At 43.1% G+C, this 23190-nt stretch overlaps 1 protein-coding gene across 3 annotated transcripts in view; it reads left to right on the forward strand.

The window, feature by feature from the left end:
* TBX15 (T-box transcription factor 15) overlaps positions 1-23190 on the forward strand; it is a 103808-nt gene that overhangs the window by 58757 nt on the left and 21861 nt on the right. For all 3 annotated transcript variants that reach the window (XM_058716049.1, XM_058716047.1, XM_058716050.1), the window contains exons 3-6: positions 4012-4113; positions 5874-6045; positions 7064-7231; positions 17103-17167. In XM_058716049.1, the coding sequence (XP_058572032.1) occupies positions 4012-4113; positions 5874-6045; positions 7064-7231; positions 17103-17167 (507 nt within the window). The remainder of the gene's footprint in view (positions 1-4011; positions 4114-5873; positions 6046-7063; positions 7232-17102; positions 17168-23190) is intronic.

The following is a 23190-nucleotide window of genomic DNA, read 5'->3' on the forward strand; positions in this document are numbered from 1 at the left end:
TCCGAGACATCAGCCCGGAGCCTGACGCGGGGCTCGAACTCACAGACCGCGAGATCGTGACCTGGCTGAAGTCAGACGCTTAACCGACTGCGCCACCCAGGCGCCCCCATTTTGTTTCTCCTTTAGAAGCTTCTTTCTTCTTGGGGCACCTGGGTGGCTCAGTCGGTTGAGTGTCCGACTTCAGCTCAGGTCATGATCTCACGGTCTGTGAGTTCGAGCCCCGCGTCGGGCTCTGTGCTGACAGCTCAGAGCCTGGAGCCTGTTTCAGATTCTGTGTCTCCCCCTCTCTGCCCCGTCCCCGCCATGCTCTGTCTCTCTCTGTCTCTCAAAAATGAATAAACGTTAAAAAAAAATTTAAAAAAGAAGCTTCTTCCTTCTCTAAGTTTTAGTAGTGAACAAAACCATTAAAAAGCACTTTAGGAGAAACACCTTTGAAGGGAAATTATTTTCAATACCATCTCTTGTCAGTTGGCTTTCAGTCTACTTCTGTTCTACATTTTGAGATGTTATGGCTTAGAAGGAAACAGAGCAATTCAAGGAAAAAGTTTTTATTTTTCTTTTTTAAAAAAAAGTTCGTTTATTTTGAAAGGGAGATAGAGAGAGAGATACAGAGAGAGAAAATGTGCAAGTGGGGGAGGGGCAGAGAGAGAGAGAGAGAGAGAGAGAGAGAGAGAAAATCCCAAGCAGGCTCTGCACTGATGAGGGGCTCAGACTCACAAATTGTGAGATCATGACCTGAGCCGAAATCAAGACTCAGACCCTTAACCAACTGAACCACCCAGGTGCCCCTTTATTCTTCTTAGTTTTTGGCAAGGGGGTTGGTTTGGATAGAAGGGAAAATATTACATTTTTTGTTTGTTTATAATATTTTCTAGTTTTATTTGAGGTTTTCACTTACTACTGTTGAGTATGTGTCTTCCAGTCATTTTTGTCTCTGATATCATTCCCTTATTTTTTGCACTTCAGTGAATTCAATTTACCCTGACACCTTTTTTACAGCTCTCCTGTGACCTCATTTCATGATTTGTACTGCAGTGTTTTCTTTCCCACATCTCTGCCTTCACAAATTCACTTGATACCTGGATGCGCCCAGATATTCCCAGTACATACATATACAGTTTGTTCTTTAGTCATATCCCTTTGTTTAGGTTTAGAAATGTTATTCATTGCTTCTGTAGTGGGTTGCCTCAGCCTTTGCTATTGCTACATGTAACTCTGCTCAAGTAATTCTGGAACAACTCGGAAACAGACAAATAAAGCTTTCTCTCTAGCTTTCTCTCTGTGAATTTTCTTCACTTTCTCCCCTTTCCTCAAGTCAGTTTCTTCCTTTTCACTCCATTTTCCTTCCTTTGTAGTGTCCCTTTCAATGTTAATCTCAGTTTCCATTTTCTTAGTTAGTTACATTCGTTTTGTATGACTCTCTGTTCTTTTTCATGCTCAGAAGATCTTAGTCACCATCTACTTCTTCTGACACCTTAAACTGTAATCCTGTTGATTCAGAGCTACTGCAGTCTACAGAGCCCTCAATCTTTGAATGTACCAATGGAATCTGTACAATCAGCACCATGGACAGAGGTTCTTGTAGGGATTAATGGGTTTGGAAGACACAAGAATTGGCCTAAACGTACCCATAAAATTAAAACCAAACACATCTCATTTTCTGAACATGAAAGATTAATTTTTCCCTAGGGTGTTATGACTTCACTTGATATTCTGTGCTAAAATACCGGCAAAAGAAAAAGCAACTTTTGGTAAGTTTTTAGGAAGAGAATTCACATGTTGTCATAGAATTTTAAACCAAGAGGATACCTTAGAGACTAGATAGTCCCTTTTCTTTGTTTTATAGGTAATAAGGTTAAATAACTTCTCCAAATTCATTCATTTTAGAACTTGAGTATTTATTGGTAAAGGATGGGTAACTTCTCCACTCAAGGTCATATAAATGTTCCAGACAAAACAGGTATTGAATTTAAGACCATCTAACCCTTTTTCTTGAAGTCATGAAGAAAAACATTCATCTTTTGCAATGTAAGCCTCTCTAGATGACTTAGAGGAACCACATTTTCTTACCTCAGATAACAAGTGAGAGGACTTTTCTTTCCATCCCTGGCAAGGTACTCTCCAACCATTTATAAATACAAGGCAGCCATAAGTCATTGTTATTAAGAAGGGAACTAATGGTTTAGATTGAAATGTATCAGGGCACCCAGGAGGCTCAGTCGGTTGGGTGTCCGACTTCGGTTCAGGTCATGATCTTGCAGTCCCTGGGTTCGAGCCCCACGTCGGACTCTGTGTTGACAGCTCAGAGCCTGAAGCCTGCTTCAGATTCTGTGTCTCCCCCCTTCTCTGCCCCTCCCATGCTCATGCTCTGTCTCTCTCTGTCTCTCAATAATAAATAAATGTTAAAAAAATAAATTTAAATGTATAGATCAAGGTTCCCAAATTTTGGAAAAGAATTAATGTGTATCAAAGTGCCTAACCTATAGTGAATCCTGGATTTAGTTATTATGAGAAGTTCACCATTGAATTTCATTAGCTGATTGTAAGACTAAAATATAAGGCTTTCTAATTAAACTTGTGAGCTAGAGGGAGAAAATCTAGGATGATATACCAATAGAAGCTTCTGAAAAGTTATAAAGTAGGAAAGAAGGAATGGTTATACATTATTCTTTGCAAATATTTACAAATTAGCCATCATCCCTATTGAAGGTCTATGGTCCCCCTTGTCCTCAAATATGATTATGATGTCAGTGACCTATTACCAGAGAACATTTGCTTTTTGAGTTGCTTCTGGTGGGCAGTGCAGTGTGTGACTAGCACAGAAGGCCCCTCATGTAAACAACTAGGGCACATATGCAAGATGGCTGTCTGGGGTCAGGGTATGGTCTATGGCCGTGAAATGGAGCAAAGCCAATTAGGCTGTATGTGGATCAAGCCTGTGACCTTGACCTCATTAGCACCGTGCTCTGCCCAGCTAAACTAACTGGCCCCAGATGGTTAAGCTTAGTGCAGCATTTTGTGTACAAGTATCCTAGAGCACATTCAGGCAATGCAAAGTTTTGAACTGAGCACTTTTTATGTCTGACTCCTAAATGAATGACATACAAAAGAGCTTGATGTTTTACTTCTTTCTTATGGTTAAAGAAGAATGGAGAATTTTATTCTAGACCCCTTGAAACTCAATACTCTTCTCTTCTCCTCCTCTTCAATTATGAGAGTAGTTGTAAAGTGCCATATCCTGACCTTGCTTGCTTTGGCAAGTTTAACAAGCCATTGTGGTAGAAACAAGGTATTGCCCAGAGGCCACTAGAATTCATTTGGTATTTGCTCCCTATTCCACAGGGTCCTCCCTCTGACACACATGTTGACAGCCTGAGAACTTGCAGAAATTTTTCTACAGTTTTATGCCTTAAAAAAAAACCCAACTTTGTTGGCCCTTTGTTTGGGGATTGGTAGCCTCTTCTATTTTACTTATTTTCTCAAAAGATTACTTTTAAATAGACTCAGTCAATCAAAAACTATTTCATGATCACCTACAATCAACTGTGATAAGCTACTTGACTAGTAAGAGCGTAAGTTATTCAAGTACATTAAGTGTAAGAGTGTATTTTCAAGGATGTTATAGTCTAATAAGAAATACATGTGTGGATGCACACACATTGTCTGTCTATCTATCTATCTATCTATCTATCTATCTATCTATCTATCTTTCTGTCTAATCACTTTAAAGATGAACTAATAATATCAATCAAGGTAGGTATGAGCATTTGGAGTGTATGAATCATCAAATAGTTCAATTTAAGTTAAGAAGACGTGCTATTTCAGCAGTGAATCCTCAGCATATTTTATAGCAATGATTTCCAAAGCGTAAAAAAGCAGCCAACTTTGAGGATTAGAAGAATTGGACTTTGGTGTGCTTAGAGTTTGAAATAAGAAGAGACTGTCTAAGCTTTTATTCCTGCTACTTCTCCCACTCTGATTGTTGAGCTTACTGTCTATTCCCCTTCATAGGAGGATGTTTCCTGCCATGAGAGTAAAAATCACTGGCCTGGACCCACACCAGCAATACTACATAGCAATGGACATTGTGCCTGTGGACAATAAAAGATACAGGTAATGATGACTCTGGGGTGTGGAACTGTGGACATCACCAGCATTCCAAGACAGTTCTTTAAACTCGTTAGATGAAGCATTTTAACAGTGCACTGTACTATGCACTAAACAGGGAACAAAGATGGCAGATATGCCAATAACCCATAGCAGAGCACCAGGCAGGAAGTAGTCGCTAGTGCTTAGAAATCAGGACTTAGTAACGGGTTAGAGTGGAATCCTCCCTTGTCTCTGGAAAGAGTGAGCTTGTATAGTGTCTGCAAGGGTTGCAGAAATCAAATGGATGTTAAGTCTAAAATGAAGTCAGTTAAACATTGAAAGTGATTAACATATTGAATGATTCGGTTTATGAAATGCTAAATGAGTTGAGATGATTTATTTTGGAGAGGTGGAGGAGAAGTGGACCAGTGTAGTATATTCAATCATATAGCTGATGGCTTGCCCTGTGGATGAGGGAGGGCAACAAGAGGAGGAGTGGGTAAGATTTCAAGAATAAGCTTTAGTTAGGGTGAATTATTGTTTATCAAACTGTGTTCTGAGTGAGTTTGTTAAATAGCTTTCCTTCAGAGTCATCAAAGGCCAATACAATGTCTATGTCTCTTGGATGGCTTACACTTATTTATTTATTTATTTATTCATTATGTAGTTCTTATTTAAAACAAGTTGTGGCATAATCAATCTCTTGAGATTTCAATCAAATCAGTGAATCATGACTTATTTTCAAAATATTTGAGTACTTGGCTTTAACCCCAAGAATTAGGAGGCAAGAGATGAATGAAGGGGGAAGACCAGGACTAGTGTGGTAGAGGGAGAGAGCTGGCTACGAGAGAAGTGATCTAGATACAGGACTCAGGACAGGAGATGCTTCTGATCTGTTTCAGAGGATCATGGGAGTTGTGATTTGGACTGAGTGTCTCTGTTTGCTAGGGTCCAGGTCCCACATGGTCCTTTATAAGTGAAAAGCAGCGAAGTGTCACATCCACGGAGAACTCTCTTCAGAACTATATATAGGGCAATTGGCAAATTCTGGAAAACTGACCTCCTTTGCTACCAACAACATCTCTTACTTTCAATGGCTTTGTGGGAAAATAACATGGAGGATGATGACATTCCAAACTGGATTCATCAAAGAAACCCTAAAACACTAACTGGGAAGACTTGGTGGTGTTTCTGGGAATGGTTGCACTAAGACAGAGACCCTCTATTTTCATAGAAATGCCTCAAAATTCTGATTCTCAGCAAAGAAATGGTTAACAAGTGAGAGGCTTGGAAGGTCTCTGCACATGGCTGTGTTTTATAGGACAATATGGAAGATGTTTTTAATAAGGAACCAAATCCTGAACAAGTGGCCAACGGATTATATGGTTTGCATTTGAAAGGTGAAAGGTTGCAGTAAAATACCTTTTCCATAGCTAGACACGTGGGTTCAGGATGCCTGTGTGCACACAGGGGTGCAAGGCAAGGAGAGGGAGAAGAAAGAAAAAGGACTGTGAGAATGTTTTCCTTGTGAGGGCTGCAGCTTTGATCATTAACCACAACACTTTGCTGCCCTCCCCCACCCCACCTCATTCTCCATTTTCGTCTCTGTCTGATTGTCCTGCTTATCTGCCCTTCTCTTTTTCTCCTTGTATTCTCTCTTTAATCCCTACTGTTTTCATCTTGTCATCTCTCTGTCTCTCCCCTCTCCTGTCTCTACTGGCGTCCTGGGCTTCTCTTCCCTCTGTATCTGTCTCTGATTTCTCCTCTCTCCCTCTCTGCCTCAGATATGTGTACCACAGCTCCAAGTGGATGGTGGCTGGCAATGCGGACTCCCCTGTGCCCCCAAGAGTTTATATACACCCTGATTCTCTAGCTTCTGGAGACACTTGGATGAGACAGGTGGTCAGTTTCGACAAACTCAAGCTGACCAACAATGAATTGGATGATCAAGGACATGTGAGTCAAAGAATCCCATCCATCTCCCTCTTCCTCCCTTTGGATCTAAAGCTGACTAGCCCCAGGCTTTTCCAAATGTGTAAAATAAGAATCTCTATGCCACTTTGAGTCATTTTAAGTGAGTAATCCTAAAAGTTCTTTTTTCCTCCTGCGAAATTTCATTTATTACAAATCTAACATTTAGCAAATGTCTGCTGTGCATCAGGTTGTGTTTACCAGACCCCGTTCTCATGCTCCAGGGACCCACAGTCTAATCAAGGGAGAGGTTAAAGACAGAAGCACAGGACATGTTTTAAAATGGTGAAAGAAATCACACCATTCAGTAGAGTAACTCACAGGGCAATAAACTCAGAGAAACAATTAAGGTGACAGTTTGGGTGGATTTGCCAAGTAATTTATGCATTTTTAAGAGAAGAATAAGTCTTAAGACTTTCCAGGTATAATTAGAGCCCTTGATGTTATTAATTTATCTTTATAACTTTCACTGGATGCCAAGATCCATACTGAGTGCTGCAGGAAGATCAAAGAAGGAAAACCATGGCTCCCATCTTTACGGAAATGACGATATTCTGAGGAATACCATTCACTCTCACAGGACATAAGGAATGTCCATAAATTTAGTAACAAGGTACAAATAATAGCTGATAGAATTTAAAGACAGCACGAGCCCATGATGAACATTTGAAGCAGGAAGGAGCAGCTGTCACATAGCAGAGGGTCTGAGATCTTTTAGCAGAGTGTTGTCTTCTGGGATTGGGACAGTTGTTCAGTATGTCTAGTTAAAGCAAGCGTACTACATCACCACCTGTGACTGGGGCACTCTGCTGTATGGTTCCGTGTAGTGCTATCCAATCACTTAGTCCTTCCTGCCGCGGGCAAGAACACTGACTTCCGGTTTCCTGTACATCCCGGTCCCAGTCTCTGTTCTTCCTGTGATGCCTCTGTCCTGCGATTGTATTTGCCTGCGAGTTCGAAACGCTCTTTGAGTCTAGCATAATGCTGCCCCTTCTCATTTCAGATCATTCTGCACTCTATGCACAAATACCAGCCTCGAGTTCACGTGATCCGCAAGGATTTCAGCAGTGACCTGTCGCCCACCAAACCTGTCCCTGTTGGGGATGGAGTGAAAACATTCAACTTTCCTGAGACCGTGTTCACCACAGTCACAGCCTACCAGAACCAGCAGGTAAGAGGCTGCCTTTGAGAGTCTCTTGCTGCATCAGCTTTTAAAGGAGCTTATTCATGCTCTTGGTAAGAAATAGTCCTTCTACGTGATACTGAAGAGCTGGAATGAGCGATGCCAGGCTTGCTCTGCAAACACCATGTTGGTGATGACAAGCCGTGATGCCTGGTAGCAGCTGGTATAGTCTAGATTTAGATCAAAGACAAAATCTTTGACCAGGAGGACTGAATCTTCTCAGTCATTTTCAACCTGTACTTGGACCTGTGTTCATGATCTCCCCTGCATTCTGGCAAATGTTCTTCATCATTTGCAAGTACCAAGGTTTGATTCATTCCTTCCCTCTTTGCAACTTTCTGTGTATCCCTGCATCGGCTACATCAAAGTCATCAAGCCTCTCCAGCTCCGCTGAAGACCCAACTGCTTTCATTTACACTATCAGACTAAATTTACCTCTGTGTGATCACCAGCCACACCCTAACATCTGTGTTTTGATGTCAGCAATATGTTCCTTCATTCCATAAATATTCTAGAACTTACAATATTGCACGTTTAGTAGGGAGATCGAGCAGGTGAAGACTTATTTCTCCACGAGGAAAGAAGAGTTTGAGTTGAGTGAAAGACACGTAAATACACAAGGATAAAACAGTGGACTAATTGAATGACAGAGACGTGGAGAGGGTGCTTTTGGGTTTGGGGAATGAGGGATGTTTTCCCGCAGGAGTCGATGCTTTCTCTGATGTTGAGACGCGCATAAAAATTGGCCAGACTAATGGGGGAAGTATGTGGGGACGGGGCATAGGGAGAGGGGAGAGACAGTGAGTCTGCAATCGTTGTTGGCATTCTAGACAATGTTCTTGTTTTGAGGAGGGTGGCTAGATGGATCTACAAGTGATCTCACTTTATGCAATTCCCGACAGTTGCATGTGAATTTTGTTTTTGTAAATTAGAGTGTATTTCATCTTTTGACAATTTGTCTCATCAATAGGATCCTGCAGTGACTCCCTTTCTGAAAATAAGAGTTTTCGCTTGTTTATTTTAATATGCCTGCATACTTTTATTTTGGGCCTGCTTGGAGCAAAATGAACTTTCTACCACAACACTCAATACCTTTCGTACTTGGATACTATGCTTAGTGCTCTAAGAAAGAAATAGAGGAAAAATAATCATTTACTAAATATTATTGAGTGCTTACTGTGTGCCAGGCAAGTGAAAGTGATATAATCTTTGGTTCATAGAGAAAGAATATTTTAATCTTTCATAGCACATTTGGATAAGACTTTTTAGATGTTCTTTGCCTCCAGAGGCATTTGATATACAACAACCCCTTAGTCTGGTAGACAAGTACTGTATGCTTGCTGGGCTTTCTCAGCAGCTGTAAAGCATTCCCAACTTCAGATTTTCCTCGTGGATGCCACATTTGATCTAAAGTAGAGGAAGAGTTTTAGTTTGCTTTGGGTGCTACTTAAAAACTATTGAACCCTCTCAAACTCCTTAGATAGGTCATCATGGGTCCTTACAGGAAACTTTAATAATCAAAAAATTTTTTGCAAACTCTGAAACAAGATAGAGCATCAATATAGACATGCCCGTTGTAGCGACTGGGACCTTGGGATTAACTGTGGTTCAGGAGAGGGGGAGCACGAGTCTAAGTTCTTTGAGTCACTGATTGGACTTTTTTCCAAAACACTCACCCACCATTTTAATCATTAGTTTCTCATGAAGGCAGAGATTGTGGTAACAAATACTACAACTTCAGAATTTAGTGTGTGCAGCAAACTAGGACACTGGCAAATGAACATTCTACTGCCTCGCCGAGATCGGTTGTAGAGGCTAATAGGGTCAGTACTGTGACCCAAGCTGAAATTAGAAAGCCACAACTCACTGTGACAATAAAAGAAGAGCTAACAGGGAAACCTGAAATCCCTACACTTTTCTACCTTCTCTCATAGACAGCGTTCCCGTGTCTGAGTACATTCTACTCGTATAAATATTGTCTTTTTTCTGGACCGGGTGGGGGGGGCAGTGGTGGTTTGCTGGGGGCAGGACGCCATGATTAACTTCATGGCATTCGGTGGCAGACATACCTGGCTTGATTTCTGACCTTTCCACTGACAAACTGTATGACCTTGAACAAGGTTCTTAACCCCTTTCACCCGTGTTTCCTGGTCTGAAAATGTCCTGGCCTCATCAAGTTAGTGACGAGGACTCGATGAGGGAACACGCGTCAAGTCGCTGATGCAAACCTGGCATCTGATTCATAGCAGTCATCCTGAATTGGTAAACAGCTGGGTCTGCACAGGCATGAAGGGGAGTGGCGAGTAGAGGCAATTTTACAGAATAGATTGCTCGTTAAGGAGAAAGTGGATCGTTGGGAGTTGGAGGACGTGCATTGGCTCTTGAAGGGATTATAACCAATAGGCAACTACTTTGATCTTTCTGTTCTCAAGTCACGTTGGTGAATTCATGATGTGCTGACATTCAAAATAGATGAGTCACACATACTCAATTCTGTGCAGTTTGAAATCAAGATAACAGCTTTTGCCTGTTTAACAAGTGTCACATCAACAGGCACGATTATTTAACATTCCCTTTGGCTGTGTAGATATGATTTCATGTAACACAGTGTCTCCTAATAAAGCAAACTAACCTCAGGTCTCTCCCCCAGGCATCTTGGGGTCTGCATCCTGTTACCTAGCAATAATTTTCAGACTTGTCATGAAGATGCCGGGTAGTATAAACTATTCTATTTTGTGAGCTATATCACCTACTACTGTTTTTATCTCCCTCAACTTTCTTGAATGGGAACGATTAATATTTTATGGCAAAAGTATTTACCTCATGTATGTCTTTTTAAGGGAATGGTTAGGAGGCCTGTGAGAGAGGAAAGAGGAAAAGTCAGTGGGCAGGGGGTGGGTGGGGGGTCCTCACTGTTCTCAGGAACTCAATGAAGGAAGGACAATGGAAGGAATGGAATTGAAGTGAAATGTTAGTCAGTCAGATTCAGGCAGTGTCCTTTCCTGGATAGGGAAGGACAGCAGTGGGCTAGGCATTTAGAGACTTGGGTTTTTGTCCTAAGTGTCCCACTAGCTACTTGTGTCACTCTGAGCAAGGTATTCTCTTTCTGGGCTTCGATTTCTTCTTCAGGAAAACGAGCAATTGGCCTGTGTTAGAATTCTAAGTTCTCTGTTAGCTCTGAAATCGTAATTTCTTCCTCTTTTTTTCCTGCATGATTTTTAATGAGGGTTGGAAACAATTTCTTGTTTTCAAGCAGAGGCAGTCAACACACACAAGTATTAAAAATTATTAGAATGTTCATGTCTGTCAACTATTTAGTAACCTCCACAACGGTCTAGACCAACAGAGTTGTAGCAAGTCCACACTTGAGAGGCGGGAACTTGGTGTTTTGTTGCTGGTCAGCAAAATATTCCAAGCGATACTGTTCATTGTCACTCCTCCTAGCCCTCTCCTTTGTCAAGGTCTATCTCCTCTTGGCTTCTATCTCGTCAGCCAGACCAGCTGGACACCTGACTCTCCACACGTCCGATCTGCCATTACACTGTGTTGCTTCTACTCGTGGAGTATCTTCTACTTTCTACTCTCGTTGCTTGTGCCCTCGTTCTGGACCTGCCCTCCCTCCAGCTTAGGCTGTGGTGACAGCTTCCAGCTGAGTCACGTGGACTGCACGCTTAATGTCTCATGAGCCATCACGTATATTCGCCGAGGGATGGATCTTCCTAGAGCACAGCTCTGATTGCATCCTTTCTCTGTCACGAATTGTCTATGACTCCCCAGCGCCTAAGGGAGTAAAGCCCGAGATCCCAAGTCTTCCTGTTAAGGTCCTCTGCAGCTAGTTACCAGCTACATTTCTAGGCTCACTTTCCACTCGTCTTCGTCATGCATCCACAAGAGTTCAGCGGTCTGGTTTGAGTTTTACCATGGTTTGCGCTTTGTAGCCGCCCTGCTTTTGCTCGTGCTGTTGTCTTTCCAGGAATGACCTCTCCGTTCCTCTTTACCTGTCTAGATTCCTTCCACTCTTCAAGTTCGGTACAGATACAAACCCTCCTAACATTCCCTCCTACAACATCTCTTACATTTTTCAGCTGCAGGTGAGCTCTCCTTCATCGAACTGTTAGTGTGCTGTCCCTCTCTCATGACCCCATCACCAGGTCAGGGGTGAAAAGACTCAGGTTCTAGACCCAGCTCTGTAGCTGAAGGATTGTACTGCCTGTGACAAATCACTCCACCTCAGAATTCTCGTTTGGGAGTTGATGGTTTGCTCTGAATCAGTGCTTCTCAGCCACCAGTCTATGGAGAAATTTTTTATAATCCATTGCAAGATGTAACAATAAAGACAGTATAGGGCCGTTTTATACCTGTATGCATTCATTTAAATAGACCGTATGTTAATTTGTCCTTTTCACTTTGTTTGATACTAAAATGTCATTTATTTTATAAAATAATGATGGCAGGAGGTAGTAGATAGATGTAACTCTTTCCGTTTGGTAGAATAAAGAAATGGAATATCAATGTTGATCCCTCAAATGTTTGGGGGGGGGTATTAAAATTGGCCTGAAGCCCAGAAACCACTAATTAAGAAGAAGGACACTTCCATCTCCATAATGCTAAGGGATCTGTGTCTATCTCATAGTGCACAGCACTGAATGTGTGCCTGGAAAAGGACTGCATGAATAATTAGCCAACACACCTTCACTACCAGTTTCCTTACAAATCTGTGGTTCGCTTCTTTGGATATAAGTAGTAGTGAAATGTGAAGAAAGAGTTTCTATTTTCATAAAATATTTTATGCTTTTCTTTCCCCCTTCCCATTCCTTCCTCCCACCCTTGCTGACTGACCCGTAGACTCCCAGGGCTGCTAGCATACTGAAGTTATTATTACTATTATTTGCTCTTGGAGTGCCAACTTGGCAGGCCTAAGGCAGAGAGGAGGGTACGCCATGCCCAGAATCTCATCGTGGAGAATAAAGCGGTAGAGGTGGGAATAAAGGCGACTCTCCGCTTTCTGCTTTTTCTTGGAAGAAGCTGACGCCAGCATGTCCTCATGGAATTAGCAGGAAATTTCCATTGCAGAGTCTTTGTCTTCTCTAAGGGGAAAAGACTTCTGAACCTTGATTTTTTTTTTTCCCCCAAACAGGAAACTAGATTTCAAAAAGACACAGCCCTGTTCTCCTCAGGTAACACAGTCTTATTTCTTGATGAGAATTGGCTACACGAACCAGATCGGAAGTCTGAAACCACAGCCAGGTCTGTGTAAGCAAATCCAATAGGAGTTCTGAGCCGCTCATTATGTACTGAACTATCGAGCCAGTTGTGTTCTCACGTTCCAATCGAGTCAGTGCAGAGGATTTTTGATTTTTTATTTTTATATGGGCTAAGTTTTTTTTTCCTTCCCTGATGAACACCCTTCAAGCAATATAGTAAAAAAAAAAAAAAAATAAGAATAACTAAGAGAGTGTTCATAAGGGAAGGCCTTTTCAGCCTTGGTATTGTAAAATCATACTCAGGATATCGAAGTTTCCTTTTCTTTGTGGGTTGTGCTATTTATGTCTACACTGTGTACCGTGAGGAGTCCCTCATTTAGTAATTGCCTTGGCGAAAGGTCAGTGAAAATGATTCAAATCAATGGTGGCAGGCCAGCAGCCACCTCTTCGTGTGCTACAGCCCCCAGTGACACAGACTCTACCAATCGGTAGAAGGTCGTGGAAATCAAATCAGTGAGGAAAAACGCTTCCCCAACCTCTGGACTTTTCATGCCTCCTCGCTATCATTGGACCAAGTTTGAACATGACCTCTGTAGAATAGCTTTGGATATATGGAGAGTTACTAATCGACCTCTCGTTCTGCCTGGTGGGACATTGAAGACTCTCGTCTGCAGTGCTGCAGTGAAAGCAGATAGGATCGAGGGAGTTGTTTGGTCTGTGTTCTCTAGGGCCGGTTACCGCTCTGGCGCTGGTGATTCCTGTTTTCCACATTATTCATTCATGCACTCACGCACTCATTCATTCGTTGAACACAAATAGCGTGTCATGTTCGGTTCTTGATAAAATGGTATATGAAATGGATGCGGTTCCTACCTGAAAGCACCCTGTTTGGAGGGATGATCAAGGAACATCTCTCTCAGGAGATAACATTTGGACTGAGACTCATGACTAGGCAGCAACTGTGTAAAGAGTAAAGAACATTTTTGTCTGGGGGTTGAGTGAGCGTGAGGGGTCTGAGCAGGGAAGGGCCTTGGCACTTTCCAGCACTCAGAGCAGCTTGAGCTTGGTGGGAGCCTGTGGCCCAGGCGTAGAGGAGTGTGGGTGGGGATGGAGAGCTAGGCAGGGGCCACGCTGGGCCCACAAGTCCAGCCAAGGAGTTTGGATTCGGTTCTGAGTGGGGTGGTAACCACTGAAGAGAATGACACGATCTATGTACATGTTCACAAAGACCACTTTGGTGGCTGTGTAGAGAAGAGAGATCAGTTTAAAGGTTATGTAGAGTAGTTTAGTGAAAAGATGGCGATGTATTGGTGGAAGGTGGGGAGGTGGAGACTGACAGCCATATTTGGGTCTAATTGATAAACAGAACTATGGAGTAGAGTTGAAAATTAACTATTCCAGTGAGCCTTCCACACTATCCCAGATGGCCACATGTGTGGCGTGTGCGCAGAGGTGGCAGGGGTCGTGAGTCCTCAAGTGGTAACTTGTGGGTCCCTGTGCTGTGGTCCTCACTGGCCTCTGCTGGTGGCTGTCATTATCTGCTCTCGACCTTGGGTCCTTTGTGTGGACATGCCCTACTGATAGAAGACTACTCAGTTTGTGCTTTTGTGTTTTTGCCTCAGTTGGACCTCCTGGGCCTCCCTGGCTGGCCCCGCCTCCCCGCAGGGCTCCTCTAGGTCCTCTGTTTGGCTCCTGCCTAGGCTGTAGCACCTTGGGGTTAGGGCCACCCTGCCTTCCCTGGCATGGCAGGTGAGGACCTCTGAGTCCCTGACCCCCCACGGAAGGGCTATAGGAGGCCTGCAGATGCTAGCTTGGGCCTCTCTTCCTGACTCATCAGACCAGGTGGCATTTTCACTTCAATGCGGCCTCCATAGGTATGTATGGAGGTGGCCCTGCCAGGCTTCCTCTTTTTCCCTACTCCACTGGGGTGCGAGGGGAAGACCTTTTACTTCTCTTTCCACTTGATACGAATTCGTCTTGTGTCACATCCTTGTCTTCCGCAGGACAGCAGGCTTTATGGCCCAGCTGTCATTTGCATCCCTTCCTATGCTATATGAGATATTCACAAGATCTGAGGCTACCAGGCTGGCTCTCCATATGGGAACTGTGGGCCTATGGATTTATTGAGGTTGAGAATACATTGGTTTGTTCCTCCAAATTATTGTCCTTGTTACACTTGGTATTGGTAGGCACAGCCAAAGTTGTCAGCACCAGCATTAACTGGGGTCATAGTTTGGCTTATATTGTTAAATTGCTCTCTTCTGCCTGTAGGGTATGTAAATGCCTAAGCAGGGCAATGAGGGCTTTCTGTGATAGGGCCTGAGGGCAGCCTCTAGCTGTCTCTCGCTGCCCCTCTTCTCCTACCCCATGCCCTGGCCAAATTGGACTTCTCAGTGTTTTTCCAGTATGCTTCATTCATTCATGCTTCTATACCTCGGTGCACTGGCTTATGTAGGACATTTCTTAGTAAATGCTTCCCTTGTTCCTTTCTCCCCTTTTTGCATGTTTCATGAAAATCCTACACATCCTTCAAGGCCTGGCTCATGTGCTATATCTGAGAGATACCCTCAGAGACCTTCAACTTGGACCCATTGCTACTTCCTCTTATGTTCTTACGGCACTTTGCCTTTGTTGTGAACCTTATCAATTTCTGTTTTGTGTTGGTGTGTATATCTGCTTTTTACTTCTAGATTAGAAGCTTCTGTCTGGGGGGGAAGGCCAGACAATACATAGCCCAATGCGGACTAGATATCACTATCACCTATGCATCCTGTCACCTTGCTTTGCACACAAAGGCACTTGATAATCAACAAATAATGAGTATACACTACATAAAGCTCTGTAAATCTCACATTAAAAGCTTTGAAACAAGTATAGAGGTGCTGTTTTTCCTAACATTTGGTGGCATTTTTCTATTAAATCGCCATGCAGACCTCTTGGCCTGAGATAGAATGAGGTGTGGCAAACAGGTTTTCAACCTTTTCTCCCAGGCCCATGAAATAGAATGTCATTTTATTTACAGGGGCCTGTGGAGGCCCCCCAAACATGGCAGCACAATCATATATCAGGAACCCCTATCATAAATGAGCCGGACAGGATAAGCCAACTTGAAAGAGAAAATAAAATATTATAACCCCAACTTGAAAAGAAAATATGGTGTGTGGTTTATTGCTGCGGATTATGGAGGAAGAAAGAACGGATTTTAAGTCAAAAACAGAAAAGCAGTGACAGTCTTTAAATGCAATACAATATTCACAGGGCAGACACTAGACTTTAGAAAGCCAAAGGCTTCAGGCTCCTGCTCTGGTCTATAAAATAGATGTAAAATTGCTTTTGCTACATTATTAGTGCTACATTATTAGTGTGCCATTCTAGAGGCAAGGACTGTTTTAGGGGAAAAAAATTAACTTTGATACTTTCAAGTCAGAGTCTGTTGGTTGGAATCTCACGTTGCATTTTAAAGACCTTTAAAGACTGCGGCTTTGGGAAATTCCACTCTGACAAAGTGAGCCAAAGAGGGACTTGGAAAGACTTGCTCCATAAGAAATAACTGTAGCCATCCTAGTTGATAAGGGCTGCAATGAGCAGAAATGGGAAGGTGGTCTTAAATAATGAGATTCCCTCTGTGTAGAATTACCTTCCGTTCAGAGTGCCTTTCATCCTTTCCTGAGCTCCCTCGCCCCCACCCCTAAGTCTCTGTTGCTTGAAGGTAGTGAGTCATTCACATCTGGTTTAGACACAAAGATCTCGAAAGGGCCTCCCATGACCAAGGCTGAGAGCGGAAACGAAAGAGCACATGTGGAATTTATTGGTCAGGCTTGGTCTAGGCTGGAGGCATGAGGGTGATGTGTCCAAACCTCGCCGAGTTCGAGGGGACTGAGGTCAGATGCAGTAGGCAGGGACTTCTGCACTGAAGTGGAGTTGGAGCCAGATGCTCCAGAGGACCTGCCCAACCTGGGCCACACAGTGGTTTGTGTCTTCTGATTTGCTTGTGAGCCTTGGAGACCGGAAGAAATGCACTGTAGCCAGCTCCCTTGAGTCCCCCGTTTGCAGATTTTGCCTTGCGTGCAACCTTGATGAAAGTCTAGCTGCTTTTTGTGTCTTTTACAAGACCACTTTAGGTCATTAAATGAATGATCTCTAGGGACAGGGAAGGGGCAACTTAAGTGAGATGGGATGTGCAATTATTTGGGTCTTTCAGGCTGAGGCAGTTGTCTGGTGCCCTCATTTCACTGGATTGGATTGACTGAATCCATTCATTCATTATTTACTCGCTCAGCAAACACTTTTCAGGTGCTCCCTGTGTGTCATGTTCCATGGACTTGACCATCGCCCAGTTTTCCATTTCCATGTCTTTGTCTGGGCAAATGATTTAGCCTCTTTGTGGGGGGGGGGGCAGGAAAGGTGAGCAGAGGAGTTTACAGTCACATACTGGGAAAACCTGGGTTTTTTAGGGAGAAGTGTGTCAGCTGGGTCAGACATCTGTGTGCCAGGCCCGAGTCCTATCTCCATTTCAATTTAAATCTCAAACTTAATGGAAACTAAATAAAAACAACAGCCATTACTAACAGAGTGATTTTTGTTATTTTTCTAGGAGCAACCGAAAAAGAAATCCGTTAATACAAACACAACTTATGTTTTTTGCTTGTTTCCAGATCACCAGATTAAAAATCGATCGAAACCCTTTTGCTAAAGGATTCAGAGATTCTGGAAGAAACAGGTAAGAATAATTGAGAAAGAGACTCACCGACATTTCTCTTCTATGTGACATTTTCCCCCCGGCTCCCCATGCGTGGCTTTTGGCTCCTACTTGTCGGAGACTGCTTGCACGCTAGCCACTCTGCTGACTCAGGCAAAGAGAAATGGACAGCTGATCCGAGGATCAAAGAGCTGTCCCCCAAAAGTTGAATTTTCCAACTTTCTGTTAACACACTGTACATCAATACTTGGTAATCCAGTCACTTAAAACAAATTTTATGGTGCTTTATTATCCTCAGAAGATTTTGCCACTTTTTCTGATAAGTGCATGGGTGGCTACAGCACTTACACTGATTTTGCGTTATCAGGAAACGAGGAATTGTGGACGAATAAAAATTATCAGAAAATTATTACCTTTAAAAAAATTTTTTTAAGTTTATTTTGGGAGAGAGACAGAGAAAGAGAGCATGAGCAGGGGAGGGGCAGAGAGAGTGAGAGAGAGAGAGAATCCCCAAGCAAGCTCTGCACCGTCAGCGTGGAGCCCAACGCGGGGCTCGAACTCACAAACCATGAAATCGTGACCTGAGCTGAAATCGAGTGTCAAATGTTTAACCAACTGAGCCACCCAGGCACCCAGGAAATTATTACCTTTAAGAGCTAAAACATTGGTAAGAAATTAGCCATTTTTCTCCTAAGACATGTTCCCAAAATATATTAGATGTTGCCTACCTTGATAAAGACAGTTTCTAAAACCCAACCTTTCCTGATGGCCCAGCATCATTAGGATTAGGTTGTCATATAGGGAAATTCTGAGGAACAGCTGACGTTTGAGGGACTGTTTGCTCTTATTGTAAGTGGACTTAGCGACATGGCATTTTTCTGGTTAATTCTGCTTCTGTCTAAATCCTTTCTTTCTCACCCTTCCTCTGTAAAATTAAAATCTGTTATCCAGAGAGCTAGGTGAGAACTGAAATGGTTAGGAAACACAGATCTACCTAAAGTTATGCAGTCAGAAAAATTGACTTTATATAAACTGTACTGAAACCACAAATGTGACACGCATGTTTTATGAAGTGTGCAGGTTAAGGGGTGCCTGGGTGGCTCAGTCGGTTAAGCGTCCAACTTCGGCTCAGGTCAGGATCTTACGGTTTGTGAGTTTGAGCCCTGTGTTCAGCTCTGTGCTGACAGCTCGGAGCCTGGAGCTGCTTCTGATTCTGTGTCTCCCTCTCTCTCTGCCCCTTCCCTGCTCCCTCTCTGTGTCTGTCAAAAACAATAAACATTAAAAAAAAATTTAAAGTGTGCAGGCTTTGCAGTAACTATTTACATTAGTGTTCAGACATTTTCCTCATCCGGGGGGCATTTCTTTACATCGAAATGACACAGATTGTCAAGAGTTATCTGTGCTATTTTCCCTGCAAGAGTTTTCAGAGAAACTGTTTAGTATTATATTTAGAATCACTTCATGAACTTTATAGCACATTCTGTTAGAACCCAGATGTATGCTAAAAGTCATCTGTAGTGATCATTTCCTTCACAAAATGATTAATGGAAGCACTTCTTTTTTTAAAACATTATTTGCTTTTTTGAATTCTAGGATAATTAACGTACAATGTTACCTTAGTTTCAGGTATAGAGATTCAGCAATTCTATATATTACTCAGTGCTCATTGTGATAAGTATATTCTTCATCCCCTATGGAAGAACTTCTTTATGAAACTCTTTTTTTGTATATTTAAAATCCATTTAGATTTCTAGAAATTTTTATTTACCTCAGAATTTCTTGAGGTTACACCTATTGATTAAGGTAGAATTCAGTTGAACTTCTAGTTTGAAGATGACAAAAATTGAGTAATGTGTTCTAGATCAAGCAACTGGTTAGTGGTGTGGCCACACTAGAACTCAGGCATAAGGACTCCAGGCCAAATACTTTCCCTTTCAGGAAAGACCTTTGTCCTCAAAATGTAGCCAGTGAGGAATGGGTACTCTGTCTGCCGGTTAGTTTATATCCCATGTTCAGGTTACAGAACTTGCCTGTGAGCTGTTTCCCGTTGCTTCCTTTTCAGGGCTCTGCATTCTAGACTTACTGAGGACCTTGCTAGTGATGATGTTCTCAGAATAGAATTTGGCCTTTGATAAAGAAGTCTTTAGGGTATTTAAGATCTTTAGCTTAAGAGCCCGTGGCTGGATTTTGGGGGTTCTGTGAGTTCCCAGATACTATAAGGAAAATCGTGTGTGGATGAACAGGTATGCATTTTTCTTAGGAGAGGTCTCTAGCTTTCTCCAGATTTTTGGAAGGTTCTGTCACCAAAAGTTAAGAATTTCTGCCCTAGACACAGCCGGCGGTCAACCCTAATGACGTTCGTTATTCAACCACTTTCTCTTTCTTTCCTTCTGTATCTCCAGTGGCATTTAATTATTTGTTTATTTTCTTCTTGGCACTCCAAAGGTTGTTTTGATTTCTTCTTTGCCTTTGGCTCCCATTGGAGTCCTTGTTTTTCTGAGGCCCGACCTAGGACAGAAAATTGGGATAGGCTGTATTGACCAGTGTTGCAGCTACGTTCTAGGAATTGAAGCCACACTTCAGTCTTGGGAATAAGTCTACGTGTCTTGAAGCATTTGCCATGGTTAGGAAGTTGTGATGACATCTTGGTTCAGGTCCTGAGATTCTCCTCTCTCCTCACTGGGCTAGAAGGGAGTTAGACACATCATTTGGTCCTGGCCTGGGTCTGCTTTAGGGCTGGTGAATGTCTTACTGTTCAGACAGACAGTTATTTGTCTTGCCTAGTGGGATACTCTTCTTTGTAAGGACTCCAGGAGGGCAGAACTATGGATCCTCATTAGCCCATTTCAGTGGCGTATTTATATATAATTTTTCTGGTAGTGTGGTGATTCTTCGTTCTGTCCCATTAAAACCTGCAGGCTATTTTAAGTAATGTTAATAGTTATAGAAATTATCTCAGATCGAACACTTACTGTGTCCCAGATCTTTTACTTACATGTTTTCTAATCTTTAAAATGACCTATATTTTGTGTTTATTGTGGGAAACTGAGGCTCAGGGAGCTAGTGTCACACAGGAAAGCTGGAGCACTAACTCCCAGGTCCACCTGTGCACTCTGTGCTCTATCATGCTAAGAGTTTAAACTTGACTTATGTTATCTTCGACAGATTTAGAGACTAGAACTCTTCCTCTAATGGCCAATAATGTGTGTTCTCTGTCTGTCTTTGTAGGCTTCCCCGTGGCTTTGTCATTTGCTTGCTGTGCCCCCTGTAAATAAGGAATTCCCTAGTAGAGGACAGGAAGTCAGGTTGATCTTCCCTAGCAAGTGAAACCATGACATGATGACCCTGAAGTCCCCTGTCTCACAATAGGGCAAAGATGAATCATTAGATATAGAAGCCATTTTTATCCTCCGGTGCTCTGGGAAGCTAGATTAAAATAGACCTCTGGGGGCTAGTACAGTGGCCCTTGTATTTTCTCTTTTAAAAAGGTCAAAATTACCTGATAATCAGGCTTGAAATCTCACTACCTGCCTGCAGGATCTGATAAGGACAAGAATTATTAATGTCAAGTTGCAGATGAGAAAGACTGATGAGGATAGAGGGGATTATTTGTAAATCCTCTGGGATCTGGGGGCTCTGTGCCAACACCAGAATCCAGTTCATCACCTTCCAGCCAGTGCCTCACCTACTGCCCTGCTTGTGCTAACAGAGTTCTTATAAATCTATGATCTTCCTCATGCCTTTTAGACATCAAATGACTCATACAGAGGAGCATGGTTTGATGAGTTGCATATAAACGTACCCAAAACATACGGATTACATTTCCTTTAAAAACACATGGGCTTAAAAATTAAGGGGGGAAAGTGCTTGGCCAATGTTTTTTGGTTTTGCAGAACACAAAACATTTGTGGAATACTTTGCAGTTACAGAATTTGCCAAACCTCAAACCAAAACACGTTTATGTTTGTCGATCTCAATCTATCCCAGCGCGATCCAAAGGCTCAGGAAGGGAGGGGTGTAGAGGGCAGATGGGGGAGACACAGCCACCCGCTGCCCTCTCTTCAAATGCCTCTCCAGACTCTCTCCCACCCTGCCAGCCTCTCTCTGCAGCACCCTCTGAGTGTGGCCAGGCGACCGCAGTGTCCTGAACACAGAGAAGAACTGAGGAGACTCAGGTGAGGACACTTATTTCCATTACTGATATATAGTTTTTAAATGTTTATTTATTTTGAGAGAGAGAAAGAGAGAGAGAAACTGAGCTGGGTAGGGGCAGAGAGAGAGAGAGAGAGAGAGAGAGAGAGAGAGAGAATCCCAAGCAGGCTCCGTGCTGTCAGTGCAGAGCCTGACATGGGGCTTGAATCCACAAACCATGAGATCATGACCTGGGCTGAGATCAAGGGTCGGATGCTTAACCAACTGAGCCATCCAGGTGCCCCACCTCATATTTTAATATAAAGAGAAATCCATGGAGAGTACTCCTGACTCCCAGCCCTATCACTCTCTCCTTCCCCTCACTGGGCACCGCAGTGCCCCATCTGATTGCTGAGCCTGGGAGAGGGGACTCTTTAGGACCTGCTTCCCTAGAGCAAGTGTACATTCTGGGCTCTCGCCATTGATGGTAAGTCCAGAAGAGGCAGCCTGCCATTCTGGGGAGTGGTCCCTCTTCAGGGCAGTTCTAGCCCGCTCGTTCAGCCTCCACACCTACACCTTAGTATCCAGACACTTTTGTCAGTAATAAAGCTGGTATTTCAGTCTCCATTGCTTCAGGCTCCCAGGACTTTCTTGGACTTTATTCTGAGTTCAAATGAGGACAAGAGGTGACATTAATTGGGCCTTTCAGAACCCCACCAGAAGCCCCAGTGAGCCAGGGTGTCATCCCTGTGGTGTCACCATCACCAGAGGCTGTCACAGTCCTTTCTGCTTCCTTAGGAAGTGCCATTCACATCTTCTGTGTGACAAGGTCACCACTCCTCAAGCTGTACTTATGGAGCTGCTACTTTGCATTGCCATGTGATTGTGCCCCTGATTAGAAGTCTCCACCAGAAGTGTGTGTGTGTGTGTGTGTTCATGTTGAGAAGAGTGGTAGACAGGTGGTCCTTTGGATGGAGACACTCACAGATTTTGCTTCCAGGCATTGTCTCTGCAATGGGAGGGCAATTGTGTTTACTTCTAAATTGTTCCTCCTAGATTTCTCAGAAATTATGTGGCCCAAATCTGGCTTTAGGGAGGTTGGAGGAGATCCATGTATATTTGCTTTTAATCAGGCCTAGTCCCAGGCACGATATCCAGAGTTAGCTCTGGGAGATTTCTCCTTCCAGGAGGAGATAGTAACACCTTCCTGTTCCTAGGGAAAACAGATCCCCTCAGCTTGATTAGTTTATGTCTTGTGGTCTGTGTTCCTGGGCTCTGCCCAGTGTTAGAATGTGAGTTCCATGGGGCGCCTGGATGGCTCAGTAGGTTAAGTGTCCAACTTTGGCCCATGTTATCTCACAGTTTGTGGGTTCGAGCCCCGTGTCAGGCTTTGTGCTGGAGCCTTTTGTGCTCAGAGCCTGGAGCCTGCTTCAGATTCTGTGTCTCTCCCTCTCTCTCTGCCCCTCCACTGGTTGTGGTCTCTCTCTCTCTCTCTCTCTCAAAAATAAATAAACAGTAAAAAAATTAAAAGAAAAAGAGTGTGAGTTCCTTGAAGACTGTACCTATGTCAGGTAGTCTTAAGCTATTTCCTACAGCATCAGGTACACAGAGTAAAATGATAATTGCTCATTTACTTACAAAACAGCAAAAAGATTTGATGAGTGGCAGAGAAATTAAAAACCAGGAACTCTGGAGTGAGAAAACCTTACCCCAACCAAGGGTGAATCAAATGCAACAATAGTGGAGAACTAGTTTTGGACACGAACTAAGAAGGGAAGGAAGAGTGAATCTATAAATAGGCTTAGTCTCAAGACTGGGGGCAATGTTGTTTCAAATCTGAGATCAGGTCCATCTGAGATGGACTGATGCTGTGGACACTGATTTAGCCTCATCCTAGATTAGACACACACACC

Source organism: Neofelis nebulosa, chromosome 2 (assembly GCF_028018385.1).
Source record: "Neofelis nebulosa isolate mNeoNeb1 chromosome 2, mNeoNeb1.pri, whole genome shotgun sequence".
Classification (NCBI taxonomy): Eukaryota; Metazoa; Chordata; class Mammalia; order Carnivora; family Felidae; genus Neofelis; species Neofelis nebulosa.